This window comes from Gavia stellata, chromosome Z (genome assembly GCF_030936135.1).
Source record: "Gavia stellata isolate bGavSte3 chromosome Z, bGavSte3.hap2, whole genome shotgun sequence".
NCBI classification, from domain to species: domain Eukaryota; kingdom Metazoa; phylum Chordata; class Aves; order Gaviiformes; family Gaviidae; genus Gavia; species Gavia stellata.
In genome coordinates this window covers 69,186,817-69,201,842 of record NC_082637.1, presented here as the reverse complement: position 1 = coordinate 69,201,842, position 15,026 = coordinate 69,186,817, and the positions used below count along the sequence as shown (strand labels likewise).

General features: G+C 40.6%; 1 protein-coding gene across 1 annotated transcript in view; it reads left to right on the top strand.

Moving 5' to 3' along the window:
- Positions 1-649: 649 nt before the first annotated feature.
- The window catches only part of SRFBP1 (serum response factor binding protein 1), a 77,804-nt gene continuing 63,427 nt past the window's right edge, over positions 650-15,026 (top strand). The window contains exon 1 of the mRNA XM_059833985.1: positions 650-701. Coding sequence (XP_059689968.1) covers positions 672-701 — 30 coding nt within the window. The 5' untranslated portion in view covers positions 650-671. The remainder of the gene's footprint in view (positions 702-15,026) is intronic.

Sequence of the window (15,026 nt, the reverse complement as noted above, 5' to 3'; positions counted from 1 at the left end):
GAAAAGCAAAAACCCTAGATTATTTCTAAGTTTATAAACCATTGGGAGAGACAGATGTCTCTTTAGGTTAAGAATTTAGATGTGCATCTTTTCAGGTCTTCGATTCAGCCAGCTGATGATGCAAAGTAGCAGCTTAAAATGCAACGCAGCAGTGAGAAGTTTCAGGTTTCAGCTCACGCGAGGTGATCTCTTTTCAAAGAGCTGCCCCTGACGGGCCTCAGACAGGTCAGGCTGGCGACCCTCTTCCTGCCCACGTCGCCGACCACCCGTGAGAACCAGAAGAAAACTCTCTTTACCCCCATTTCTAAAGGAAACGGGACTCCGAGCTGGCGGGGCCGGAACACGCGGGGCGGCCGAGACCCCCAGGGCCCGCCGGCCGCGCCAGCCCGGCAACTGGGGCAGGGCCTCGGGGGCAGCGGGGCGGCAGCAGCGCCGCCGCGGAGAAAAAGGCGCGCGCGCTCCCCGGAAGCTGCGCGGCGAGGGCGGAGTCGGAGGACCGAGGCCTTCGAGAGGTGGCCTAGACAGGCTCTACCCATCGAGCTTCAGTCTGGAGCAGGCTTGCTGCGGCACGCGCGGCGCATGCGCGCAGTTTCGCTTCGCGCTGCCTGTGCAACAGCGTGGGGAGGCCTCGGCGGGGAGGCGGCGGAGCTCCGCGGGCAGGGGCCGGCGCCATGGCTCCCGTGCTGAACCTCAACAACGAGGTGAGCCCTCAGGGGTGGTGGCTGGAGCAGGCCGGCGGGGGCGGTTGGGGAGGCTTGGGCCGGGGAGGGCCCGGCGGGGCAGGGGGAGGCAGCGGCCGTTGGAGGGGGCCGGGGCACTGGGTCGGGAAGGGGATGGTAGAGCTGAGCGGCGGCGTGTCACCCTGGGAGCGGGCCGGGCTGGGCCGGACCCGACACTCCGCAGGGCCGGCGTGGCTGTCTGGAGCGGTGGGGAAGGCCCCGGGGCGATCCCGGCCGCGGCTGTCGCCATGTGGCCTGAGACGGCTGCCGCTGTCCCCGTGGGAAAGGCTGCGCACTGTGCTGGCTCTCAGCGAAAGGGCTATGTGGCGAAAATGTAGATCTGTCTTGTGAAGATAAACTACCTTTAGGGGGGTGCTACGCAACTGTCGACATGGGTGCTTCTGTGCAAGATCCCATCGTTGAGTGTCGTATCATGTCATGTCTTACTGTGTTTGTGTTCGCCCTGAAGTTTTGCAGGTGATTGCAGCGGACCAACCAAAGTCTTAGCTGCCTGCCTCTTGGATAGCAAAGATACGATGTTGCCCTATTTTCTTGGAGGTGGAGAGGCTGAGAATGAGAAATTAATGGGTTAGAGCTAACTTTTTCCTGTTGTATAAGAAGTTTGGTGTTTCATGTTTCTTTCAGAATTTTTTCCTGCTCTTTAGCTAGAATTAAATTAGCTAGGTGTGTTTCACTTGTGATGGGTTTTGAATACACATTTGCAAATCATTGTGTACAGTAAGTCTGATACAACTAAACTGGCCTCTTTAAACTGTTGCTGCAACACCTAAAGAGTAGCTGACAGTTCTGCTGAGCTTGTGTTGTATCAGCTGCTGCAGATGCCATTGTGCACTTCCAGGATTCCTAGATAATTCATGGTATCGTTAAAGTTATTATTTGTCATCAGCAGAGCCAAAATGACAGATTATAAAGCATTCTCAGATTACATTTGTATTTAAAGTAAGTTTTATGTTCTAGGCATATAGTAACATAGAGGGAGGTTGATTTGCAAGTCAAGAATTTAGGGAGAGATAGCCTGTTCATCAGAAAAAATGTAGTTTGATATTACATAAATGACCAGTTAAATATCTGTATTTTATTACAAGGTTTTGGTCCTTGCTATTAACAAATGTAAGGTCAAATGTCAGTGATTTCACACTGAAATATGCCAGTGAATCACTGAAGAAAGAAGAGAGTATTTATTTATTCAGGTGGTGATTCATAGTTTTTCACCAAAGAGATACTTGTGTAACAAGGGATGAAAAAAGAAGCAGCATTTGACTGAGGAATGACCAAACAGTTCAGAAAAAGAGAGAATACAATGAATTTCTGTACAAAAGATTGAAAAACTTCAGTAAGGACACGGGGGATGCCGTTCCTTCTTGTAGTTCAAACATCACCCTATCCTAAGAGGCAACTGAAAGTAAGTTTTTAGATTTTCTGGAGGTGGGAGCTTTCATTACAGCTCGGACGAAAAGTAGGCACTCTCTAATGATGGGTCCTTCCAAGACGCAAGGTAGTACAGAGACTGAAATCCTGGATGCCATCGCATCAAGGGGGACAGAAGGTCATGCTGGCTAAGAGTGGGGTGTAGACCTAGTGTGAATAGATTAAATAGTTTTTGCCATTTCTACAGCTATGCCTTTTCATGAACATCAGAGCTGTATTAATTACTGTGGTGACTAGTCACAAAATCTGAAATAAGTATTTTCTTTACCAATACCTGGATATCCTTAATGTATTTATTACTGAGATGCCCTTGTAAGAATGCGTTTTACTGGTAATAAATATTTATTTTCCTCTAGTAAAGGTGAAATGGTGGCATTTGAGCATGAATAAAGTAATGTTTTTAGAAAGTCTAATGTTTTAAACTGTTGGATTTTTCTTGTGTGTTCTTCCAATTTGCTAAGGGAAAGATTTACTGTAACCACAAAGCAGCTCTATACTATGCACCCTTGGCATTATGCAATCAACCAATATTAGGGATCATACAAATTTCTTCTATTAGGCGATATCAAATAGGCATGATGGTAGTTGTTACTGAAAGAACTTTGTGACCCTTAAATAGCTGATAAACTTGTTTGTTTTAGCTGGATTTACGGTAGTTCTGAGTAAGGCCTTGTAAATTCAGCTGTATTATATTTACATATTCCAGGTTTTAATTCTGGCAAAGGCAGACTTCTGCTGCTGTTAATTAATATCATAGATTATAATGGCCTGCTAAATGATCGAGTCTTAAGAAATTCTAGGATGAGAGGTTTCAAAATTTTTTTTACCAATTCATGTTTTGTTTACAGGAAGAACAAATAGTCTAAGACCAATGTTTCTCAGTAACATGAATTGGCACCTTTCTTAATGTTAATTGACCCTTATTTTTGTTACTACCTGTTACATGTTTGATACTATTAATTAACAAAACAAATAGTTATTGATGTCCAAAAACTTACTTGTTTTGGAGTGTGTACAGCATTCCTATAAACTGTATTGTCATAGGTAAAAGTTGCACAGCATCTTCTTTGTACAGATAAGATATACTTGTTTATCTTATTTCTGAATGGGAAGGATAATTACTCACCACTTATAGGTATCTTCAGTTCCGTGTAATTCAGTGGCAGAGCTGGTTCTGTTATTACTGTTCTGGTGAAAACAAAAAAAACCCCTCACACTCTTAATGGAAAGTTTTGTTAGTACAGTGTAAAAACCAAGCCATTGGTTCCAATATTGTAGTGAAGTAAAGCATATACATGTTTTGAAATGAAAGGACATTTAATTGGGTAGTGATTTAACTTCTTATCACCAAAGAAACTTGAAAGTTGAATATTATTATTATGAAAATCTAATCCTCCAAGGAAATGAGACAAGTAAAGGACTGTGATGTGTGTCTCCTTTTTCACAGGTTTTGAATTAATTGGCTAATTTCAGAGAAGTTGGAGAGGAGTAGAGACCTCAAAAGTTGGGGTTTTCTTAAATTATCATTTGGTTAAAGAATAGTGCCTCCATGAAGCAACATGCTCCCAACTGTTCTGATCTAGTAGGGAACAAAGAATGAAAATATCGTACTGTTTAGCTGACTGTATGAATGGGATCTGAAATTACTCTACAGTGGTAAGGATCCTGGGTGAAAATAAGAGGGAATTGAAGTTGTTGTGATGAGGTGAAATAAGACAGAAAAATAGAAGAAATCAGCCATAATTATTCATCTATTCACAGAATATTTAGTTTAGACATTCTATTCATCATTTATTTTTTCATGTGAAGTTGTTTATATCAACGTAACAGCTTCAGAAACTCACATTTCCACGTTAACAAATGGGTATTGTGCCAAAAGTGTATAAATGTTCTTTTTCTTTAATTGCATATATACCTAGATAATAACAGAAAAAAAGCAAGATCTTGGCAGAACCCACAGTTAGCAAGGTCCAGTAATTTTAAGAAGCCATCATCTTGCTGCTGGCAAATAACGTCGTATAGTTTCAGTGTGACTACATGGCTGAAAAATTAAGATTGAAAACAGTTAAAAAACACAAATGTTTTTGTAATTCAGACATCCCATTCCAGTATGAGATTATTGCGTTTTGATTTCTGTGCCCAAGGAAGAGTTGAGGCGGGGGAGGAGCGCGGGGAGTGAAGACTGCAGAAAGTTAGAACAAAGCGAAACAGTGAAGACTGGAGTTTTTCAGAAAGAAGTGGAAACTGCAGTATTTCTTACCATTTTCTACTTATCATGTTCTTTTATACAAGGGAAAACATAACTTGTAGAATGAAAAAGTTCAGTTTTGCAATTATTGTGTATCAACTGCATGTGATCATGCTTTTGCAGGGTTTGTCTGTATTAAGCCTAATTGTATTCTCATCTCGTGTTTAATTTTATAAGCATGCAGGCTGAAGGAATCTTTTTAAAAACTATTGCTGTCCTGTATATGTTTCCTATTTTAAAAAGCTTTCTAAGAATTTTCAGGTGTCTTGTCACAGAATAGCTTCCAAAGTTTAACTTTTCTGGAAATATTTGCTAGATGGCAGCACATAATCATCAACTGCCATGGACAAGGGCAAGTTTAAAGGGAGATAGCTCATGTTTAATGTGAAAAATTCTCATTGTTGATCAGCAATATATGATAGTATAAAACTGAAACTTTTGAATGGGAAACAACACAGATTTGTGTTTTTTCAGAACCCATGCTTCTTAAATTATGTTGTTCTGGTTTTACTGTCATACTCTGCTACCAATAGCATATGACTACAACAAATACAGTTATCTCTCTGCCCCCAGCTTTTTGGAATTAAATTCTGCTTACGACTATCTCAAGGAGTTAAAAATAAGTGTTCTGTTGCGGATCTACGTGAGTGCTGTAATGGCTGAAGTTGAATATTAGTAAGGCATCACATTATGTAAAGCAAATTTAAATCTTCTCAGAGTTGAGAGTTGTTTCTGTCTGTGGGACATAATGATGAATTGAATTTGCCAAACTTGTTTGGGTATGAAAACTTTGGTATCAGGTGAATTTTTCTCTTTCTCTATTTAATAATCAATTGCATACACCCAAAATAATTTCTTTCTGTAAAAATGTTATGGACCTCTTACTGAATTAGGAAAGGTTGAGTTTCATTTACAAAGCTGTTTTTTAGGTAATAAAAGCTGATGTCTACATAATGCTTGTCATCCACTACTGAAGTGTTCTTTTTTTTTTTTCCCCTAAAAGGTAGAGTCAAGATAAAAATCTATCTTCAGAGCAATATGTGTGCACCCATATTTTTCAGTCTGCTAAACAAAGTACAGATTTAAAAAATGTTACGTAAGGAGCTTACTGATGAAGCTCAATGCGGTGGATTCCATTCAGTTGTGTTTTGGGTCCCAATACTTTATGTTGTGATACTCAACGTGGCAATACTCAGGCCCTTTCACTCTTTTGATTTAGGACTGACATCCTGACCTCTGAGTTATCTGGACTGCAATTTAGATGAATTACATCTTCAGAAAGCAATCTGGACATGTGGCTAAGGATTTAGACTGGTACACAGCAAAGTCAAAGATGGGTGGTGTGGCCGATTATGAAAAAAAAATTAGACAAAACGCTGTGGGAAATAAGCTTAACTTGTGAAGAAAACTGACATACAGTCTCTGAAAGTCTGAAACTGCAGTCTTCCATCTGTAATTCTGTGAAAATTGCATCTTTTATCACAGTGCAACCAGAAGTAAATGTATATTTGGAGATGCTTATATAAAGGCTGGGTTGGCCTGGTGTAGCATGGGTAGGTGTCCTGTTTGTCATTAGGTGGTCAGACACAGCTAAGATAACAAATATAAATAGAAAAACAGTTACTGAAATAGCGTTTATACATGCCTTCACTCACAAATTGCAGAATGGCCAAGTACATGCTTTTAAAAGTAAATCACTCTTGGTGACCAGAGTTTCTGTATAGCAGTGAAAAAAACATGGTCTGACTGGGATATCAGGTGGAATTATTGAAGAATGGGGAGGGAGGAATTTGAGAGGGTCATGCATTCCTCCTGAAGTTGAATTGACTTGTATAGCCAGGAACTGTATCATGAATTTTGTAAGGTGCATTAAATGTGAAAAAACCTGACTACTAACCCATGCTAGTCCTTAGTGCATTATATATTTCTGTTATTGATACGGTACGTCCAGCATGTTTGTATAAATACCAATTTTAAATTGATCTGAAATGAAATTAACTTAAAGGGTTTGTTGTCATTGAATGATCACCATTTATGCAGAGAAATAGTCCATACAAAGCGAGTTTAAGTCTTCTCCATGGTATTTATTTGCAGTTACTTAAGATCTTCCTTATTTTCAGCCTTCTTCAGCATTATGACTGCCATGTCACTCAGGTGTGATATGCCTCTCTGTGTTCTCATTGACTTAGGATGACAATTTAGACATATAATTCAAGATTTTGTTTATTAATGACTTATTTTTTTTCCCCCACATTTTAGACTGTAGAAACTGGGACAGTTTTTAACATTGAAAGGCCTTTCATGTAAGGCTTTTTGTGAAGAATTCCTTTGCTGTTCAGTGTGCGGTGTCTCAGACACATGCAATGTGCCCCTGAAGGAGTGTGATTCTCAGACTGTGGTTTCACAGGCAGCAGGACTCGCTGCTTCTGAAGCTGGGGCTTCTCGCTCTCCTTGCTCCTTACCCATTCCAGCCACATGGTCCTGCCTCCCTCTTCTGGGAACAGAATAAGTCATTTGCTAGGGTAGTTTTCTGTTACTGATTTAAGGTAGCAGGGTCTTACAGGGAGTGAGAGCAGCAGGAACCTGTGACCAGGGATGAATGGGAGGGGCACTGAGGAGGGATGGAGGTGGACTGTCTCCCTTCCACCACAGCGAGCTGTTCAGTTGTCTTGTGGAGCTGGTAGAACTGTGCTGTTCTTCATTGCACTTAAGTGTTTATCTTTAGGCAGTGGCGTTTTTGTGAAATAAGCATAAGATTTGGGGAGGGTGTTCAGCAAAACCTAAAATAGTCTGGTTGATTACATGATGTGCAGTTAATGTTGTTTGGCAGCTGTTTATGTTACAGAAATTAACTAGTGGTCAAGGCTATAAGGTCAGGAGAACTAGAGGGTTCAAAGAGGAAGCCAAAGGAGCCCTTATATTTATGTGATCTTGATAATGTTACATAATGAGTTCATCGGAGAGTAGTTACAAGTCAGCTTGAAAGAAGAATCTTATAATTTTGCTGTTATAAATAAGTTTATATTTATTTTTGGAAAATGTCACCACGGGTATATCAAGCCGGGGGGGGGGGGGGGTGCGGGGAGGGAACCTGGTCTCAACAGGTTGCAGTCCAGTAATAAGTAAGGCAAAATGTAATTTTCTGGAGTTGTATTTCACACAGTAATCAGAGAAATGAACACTTAGGCCTTCTTTCTTGGTTTTTCTTTGAAATTGCTTTTTACTACCATGAACAAGCTGATATGATCATTCAGTTTTTTAGTGTATTATATCCAAACAGCTAGTGTTACCTAAGGTATGTTGTGATATTTTTGAGTGCATTCCTGGACCTTCTTTACCAGTGATAAAAAAGAATTCTAGATGGAAACTTTCAAAATAACAGTGACTGAGTGCTGTAGGCATTATGGTGTTTAAAGCAATCTGAAATACTGGGCAGCCAGCCCAGTGCAGTGATCCACGCTTCTCTTTGGAATAAAGTAGCTACCCCCAAAGATCTGTTTCATGTGCTATCCCCTGGGCTATGTGGGAATCTAGGGGTTACTTTAGGGCAGTTTAGTACTGCTGTGGCCTGACTTTATAGGTGTCTAAAAGGGAGGTGAGACATGAGGTCAGGTATCTGACCAGTTATCCAGTATTGGACTGAGCTGCTCAGAATTCAAAATATGCTTTCTTTCAAAGCATGCCTCTGTCTGATGGAGAAAATGCTGCATTTTTTGTTTAATGGCTTTATTGTTAGAAAACTTCCCACTAGTTAAGAGAGCTGGTGTAGAGGATCCCTCAGTCTGAGATGAGTTGAATCCTGTGATCTCAATGACCAGCAGAGTGCACTAATCACAAATACTAACCCTGGGCTACTGTCCAGCAAAGAAGGGAGATTTTATGGGGTGATGGGAGCCTGGTCATGTATTTCACCAGTAGGAGCATTTCTGTAGAAAATGCATGCTCCAAAGGCTGCTTATCCAACCATTAACATAAAATGCATGAGCTCCCTCAGAGGAAATATTGGAACTCAGAACTCTTTACCCCTGAGGAAATTCTTCTTGCTGGTCTACAGATGAGTTCCCTTTTGCTATTTTGTCTCTGGCTTATGAGCCTTGTTTGTTCCAGCACCTGTCCAGTGTGCTGGCCAAGCCCCTCTCTTGAAGTAGAAGTATTTGTCCTAGACTCCGTCACATTGAAGAAGGTCTTTGATTTTAGGCTTTTCAGTTCTGGTAAGTTCCCCAACATCTAGACTGTTCCTCAGGTGGTGGACACCAGTACTAGTCCTGTTCTGAGCTATCTGCCAGTATGGTTAAGCTGTATCAGATAGACTCTGTCTCTTGGACAACTTAAGTCAGCTTTATGTTCATCTGTGACCACTTCAAGATTATTATTAAGGTAAAGTGGTTAACACTTAGATACTTTTGAAAAAGTACAGGTGGCTAGGATGCTTTGTGGTCAAAATTGAAGCTGTGGCTGAATTCTGGCACTGCCAAGATCTGCGTATCCCTGGCTTGCAAGTGGTCTTAAATGCTTCCTTGAAGCTGGTCAAGCTTCAGTGTCACTGAAACTGTTCTACAGTCTTGGAAAGGCATATGAACAAGTTATGAGAACTGAGAAAAAATAAATTTCTACACAATTCAAAAGCAAATAGCTAATATATTCCATCAGTTTGTTTCTCAATATACTGGCAAAGCACTACTTTCTTCTGTAGATTACAAGTCTGTGCAAAGTTAGAAAGCAAACAGGACTTTCTCTTTAAACTCTGGAATACTTGGCAGCAGACATTTTAACTTTATGGAAATGCATGTAAAAATTCTTGCATTACTTATGTTACTAATAAATAATTATAAGCACAACAGTTTCTTGAGGGAGAAGAAAATTATGCTAGATTGGGCTTGAATTCTGCTTAAAACAGTTCAAGTGTTAAATTACTGACATTCTTTTACAGACCATGTAAATGTCCTAAGGAAAAGGTCTTTTGAAAGCTTATGAAATTTCCAAACTTATACTCTGTGAGATAGAATTCTGAGGAATTGTGGCTTTTTTTTTTTCCCTAGGAACTGTTCCAGCAGCTGTTTCTAAAGTTTCTAGAGTTGCCACATCATCAGTTATACTAATATTAACAGCAAATTCTGATCTGCTATTCACACAGATTTTGTTTCAGCAGATTACTGAAGCAATTAAACATGGCAAACTATGCAGGTTTTTGCTTCAGGCAATATTGTATACAGCTGTTATCAAACTACTGTACTTCAGGACAGAAATGAAAACTTTTCCTTAGCTCAAGTGGTTTATATGAAGTGTGTGTGGTAGGCCACGTAGACTAGTAAGATGCTCTCATAAAACAAAACATCTGTGGTTCCTTGGTGTGGTAGTGTACAATAATGAAAAAAACATGCGGACATGGTCATGGGAAACTTTGTAACTTTTATTTTAAAGGAACTGTGAGATACTTGCAGTACACTGTATAGTCTTTTATCAGGTGTAGTTTACGGGTATATATGCAAACATAAAATACAATTTTAAAAAATCGTTTTACAGTAAATGTGCTTAATTGCTTACTGCTGCCATTGCAGACATCTTTCTGCAACCTTTGCTTTGCTGGGCCTGAAGCTTGCTGCCAAATGAAGAGGGAAGCAGGGCTGAAATGGGTGTAGAAGGGAAGGGGTGGTGTTGGATTTTTTTCCTAATAGAATTTGGGGGCTTGGGGCAGGGGGCATTCCTAAAAGGAGAATAGTAATTAATTGTGAATTCATGGTGAATTGCCAATTGGTATAGCAATGATAAAATTCCTTTTGGTGTGTCTTACGCTGTGGACGTCAGTAGTGAAGAGCAATTAAGGGAAAAGTTTTTTGAGTTTGCATTTTCAGCACAAAAGTGGTCAGCTGCTAAATTCAGTGCCTTTTTTCATTGTCCTTTAAATCATACAAGAGAAAGGGATTTTTAAATTCTTATACTGATTTTTAGATGGAAAAAGATTACATTATTTCTGTTTCAAAGATGGGTCACAATGATACATGTTTATTCATATGGCGTTTAATACCAAATGAAGTGTGTGTGCATATATTCAAAACTAACTACTTGGAATGTATATCAATTATCCTTTTTTTAGAATACAAATACCCTGTTCGTTTTTATTCTGGTGTATTTTCTGTTCTGTAGTCAGCTGACTTAGAGTCATGCTTTCCTGTTCTTTAATTTTTGTGTTGAGTAAACAGGTCAAAATTGGGTCCAGCAGAGTGTTTGTTTAATGGCTCTTGGAGAACTTCCATTTAAATCACCAGTGAGCTTGATACTGAGATCTCCATGACACCAAAAATAAGCTAGGGGCTTTAATTCACAAATCTAAGTTTGAGTGTACTATCTAGAGATCTGGTTGGATTCATTCAGTTGTGTTGGAAGCTAGTTTATCGTATGTTTATAGAGTTGTTTAAAATTTTTTTTGTCTGTAGTCAAGCAAATATTGGCTATAAAGTGGCTCTCAGCAGTTGAATTGTACAGCTATCAATTTAAGATACCATTGTGTAGCACCTTGGTAGGGTGAGGAGTTAGATTGCATGAGGAGTTAGATGGCAAGGTCTTTAAAATCGATGCAATGTGAAAGAGTTCAATCTCAAAAATTCATTACCCTGACTAGGAGCAGAAATAAGTAGTATTTCAATAGGAGCAGGAGCTCAGAGTGAGGAGTAAAATGTGGGGGACATTTTGTTTCCTGTTTTTAATGAGTGAAATATTGGAATTAAGGCTTGTCTTTCTCCTAAAAGATACTGTGTGTTAAGGTAAGGTGCAAATGTAGGCAGTGAATCTGGAATAGCTCTTTGTTTGGAAGCTATTTTAGAAAAAGAGTGCCATCTTGTGATTTAGCTTACTCAGTTCCCAAGTAACTGTAGTAATGAGAATAAGCCAGTTTCAAATAAAAATCTCCAAACATGCTTTAAAATAGCTACAAAATTGTGTTTGTTCCTGCATTATTTCTGTTTTTTTTCTTCTGCAGTTCAGGATTTCTTAGCTCAATTTCCCTAGATTCTGACCTTGATAATTTCAACAGAGAATGAAAACTAGCCAACAAAATAAAATTTACCAATGGAAAACAAAACTCATTCCTCAGGGTATAACTTAGTACTTTTTAAACTAAAAATACTGAAATAACATTTATTTTGTCTTGAAAGTGTTCAGAAGAAAGCCCACCCCTTCTAAAGAAAGCAAATTATTTAAAGCTAATGGTGGAGCAGGGCAAACAGAAATTAGGTTTTTATATAAGCAATACATACAATGTATTACTGGCATAGAGCTACCAGTAAATGCTGAGTGTGGATATCTGAATCTCTAAGTGGTTAGGGGAACATTTTCCATTAAATTTGTAGCCATTATCATGGCATCTCAAAATTTTTACTATGAAAACTGGCTATCTTCATTATTTTCAGAATCACCTGTACCCTTGGGATCCACCCAAGGGTACTGAGGGAGCTGGCAGACCTCACCAAGTCCCTCTGCATCATTTATTAGCAGTCCTGGCTAACGGGGGAGGTCCCAGTTGACTGGAGGTTATTAAATGTGATGTCCATCTACAAGAAGGGCTGGAAGACGGATCTGGGGAACTACAGGCTTGTCGGTCTGACCTCAGTGCCGGGGAAGGTTATGGAGCAGACCCTCTTGAGTGCCATCACATGGCATGCACAGGACAACCAGGTGATCAGGCCCAGTCAGCATGGGTTTATGAAAGGCAGGTCCTGCTTGGCTAACCTGATCTCCTTCTATGACAAGGTGACCTGCTTAGTAGATGAGGGAAAGGCTGTGGATGTTGTTTACCTGGACTTTATTAAAGCCTTTGACACCGTTTCCCACAGTATTCTCCTGGAGAAACAGACTGCTCATGGCTTGGACGGGTGCACTCTTCACTGGGTAAAAAAACTGGCTGGATGGCCAGGCCCAGAGGTTTGTGGTGAATGGAGTTAAATCTGGTTGGTGGCCAGTCACCAGTGGTGTTCTCCAGGGCTCAGTATTGGTGCCAGTTCTGTTTAATATCTTTATCAATAGTCTGGATGAGGTGATCGAGTGCACCCTCAGTAGGTTTGCAGATGAAACCAAGTTGGGTGGGAGTGTTGACCTGCTCGAGGGTCGTAAGGCTCTGCAGAGGGATCTGGACAAGCTGGATCGATGGGCTGAGGCCAATTGTATGACATTCAACAAGGCCAAGTGCCGGGTCCTGCACTTTGGTCAAAACAGCCCCATGCAATACTACGGGTTTAGGGAAGAGTAGCTGGAAAGCTGCCCTGCAGAAAAGGTCCTAAGGGTGTTGGTTGACAGCCATATGAACATGAGCTGACAGTGTGCCCAGGTGGCCAAGAAGGCCGATACCATCCTGGCCTGTATCAGAAATAGTGTGGCCAGCAGGAGTAGGGAGGTGATCGTCCCTTTGTACTCGGCACTGGTGAGGCTGCACCTTGAATAGTGTGTTCACTTTTGGGCCCCTCACTACATGAAGGCCATTGAGGTGCTGGAGCGTGTCCAGAGAAGGGCGACGAAGCTGGTGAGGGGTCTGGAGCACAAGTCTGATGAGGAGCGGCTGAGGGAACTGGGGTTGTTCAGTCTGGAGAAGAGGAGGCTCAGGAGAGACCTTACCACTCTCTACAAGTACCTGAAAGGAGGTTGAAACGAGGTGGGTGTTGGTCTCTTCCAGATAACAAGTGATAGGACAAAAGGAAATGGCCTCCAGTTGTGCCAGGGGACGTGTGGATTGGATATTATGAAAAATTTCTTCACTGAAAGGGTTATGAAGCACGGGAATGGGCTGCCCAGGGAAGTGGTTGTGTCACCATCCCTGGAGGTATTTAAAAGATGTGGCATTTAGGGACATGGTTTAGTGATGGACTTGGTAGTATTAGATTACTGGTTGGACTCAATGAACTTACTGGTCTTTTCCAACCTAAATGATTCTATGATTCCTCTTTGCTGTTTTATGAGAGCACCCTAGAAAAAGTCTAAGGTCGTGTGCAGATATGCTAATATAGGAAGGCATGAGTGAATAGAGACTGGTGACATGAGAGGCTGGTAGGAACTATTTTGAATAGCAACTGGTTCAAAGGAATGAATAAGGGATTTCATCCAGAGGCAAAAATCACTGGGGGACTGCTGCAAAGGAAATGAGTAGCATAGAAGCAGGAGAGCATAACTTACGCTTAGTCGCATGATAAAATAGAAATTCCAGATGATACAAAGCAAAAGGTCAGTTAAGGTGATTGCTTGCTCATGGAGCAGTTCAGAAATAATAAGAATGATGGAAGAAAGGGAAGAGAGAGATAGCTGGTAATACTGCAAATATTGCAACAGTCATAGGTGGGTAATGAGGTGTGTTAGACAAGAGGAAATAGGATGAGGAATGAGGAGAGCTCATAAGGAGGGGAAATGTGTGTTTGGTACAAAAAAGCTGGAGACTGAAGAAGAAAGTAGCAAGCTTCAGAAGAAGCAGCAGAACCAGCACTTGGTGTTGGAGAGAAGTTCTAAATGCTGGACAGTAAACATATCATACCTAAAATAGATGGGTAGTGTGAGAGCACTTGTTCTCTTACAACAAAGAAGATTTTGCAGGAACCTTCGAGTGCTGCTCTAACTTGTTAGGAACTAATACTGGGATAGTTACACAACCTCTTGTAGAGCTGGTGTCTTGGCAACTGCTTGATGGAGAACTAATTGCTTGAAGGTATAGTTTTTAAACAGAAGAATACTGTCTGTCAGATCTGGCAGGGATGTTTTAAGCTCTTTATTCCTTCTACTTTTCATACTTGTCCTTTTCCCCAGTTTACATTTTATGTCATGAAGAAACTTCCAGGAAGAATGCAGATTTTTAGATTTTTCTGTATTTTTTTTTTCTGACACTGGCTTTCACATGTGTTTGTGTTTATGAAAAATTCTTGTCCTGAAACTGATTTTTTTTTTAAACGTGTTCTCAGGGAATAAAGAACACTAACTGGTGTAGCAAGGTAATTCTCCGTTCCCACTAGGAAGAATTCTTCCTGTCCTTCCAAAGAGAATGAAAAGTGAGTTATATGCTAGTGCTGTTAAAGTACCTCACTTTTTAAGATATTGTGGATGAGCTTAGTACAAAGTGAGTGGTTGTGTTGAATGACAGATTCACAAAAATAATGCATTTTCTGGTAATATTAAGTTATGAATATTTGGCAAATACTGTGCTGCTGTAATGTTGCACAGACTTCCCAGTCTTTCCCCGGCATCTTAGCATGTGAGACTGGTGTAAGCCGAAGGTAATTGAAGTAATTATAAAAATGTCTTTTTACATCAAGTATCTTGCACCTCTCCTTCTTCTGTCGAGTTCAGCAAGCTGTCAGTGTTCTAATTTCCCTTGAAGCTTTAATCACCAGATTAAAAACATCAGAATGTGGTAAGAATAAAACACATGTTCAAGTTGCAGACCCAATGATGCCTGGCATCTTACAGCTTTGAGTCCAGTATTCCTTAATACTTCATACCAGTATCCTCAGTTATTCCTCTGTCTGTACAGTTTGTTAGTGTATTATCCTTGGAGTTGTTCTCTTTGAGCATTTATCAGTAACTGTAGTTATGGCCCGTGTCTCCTACCTGTTTGGCCAGTCAGGAGATGTGACTGGTGG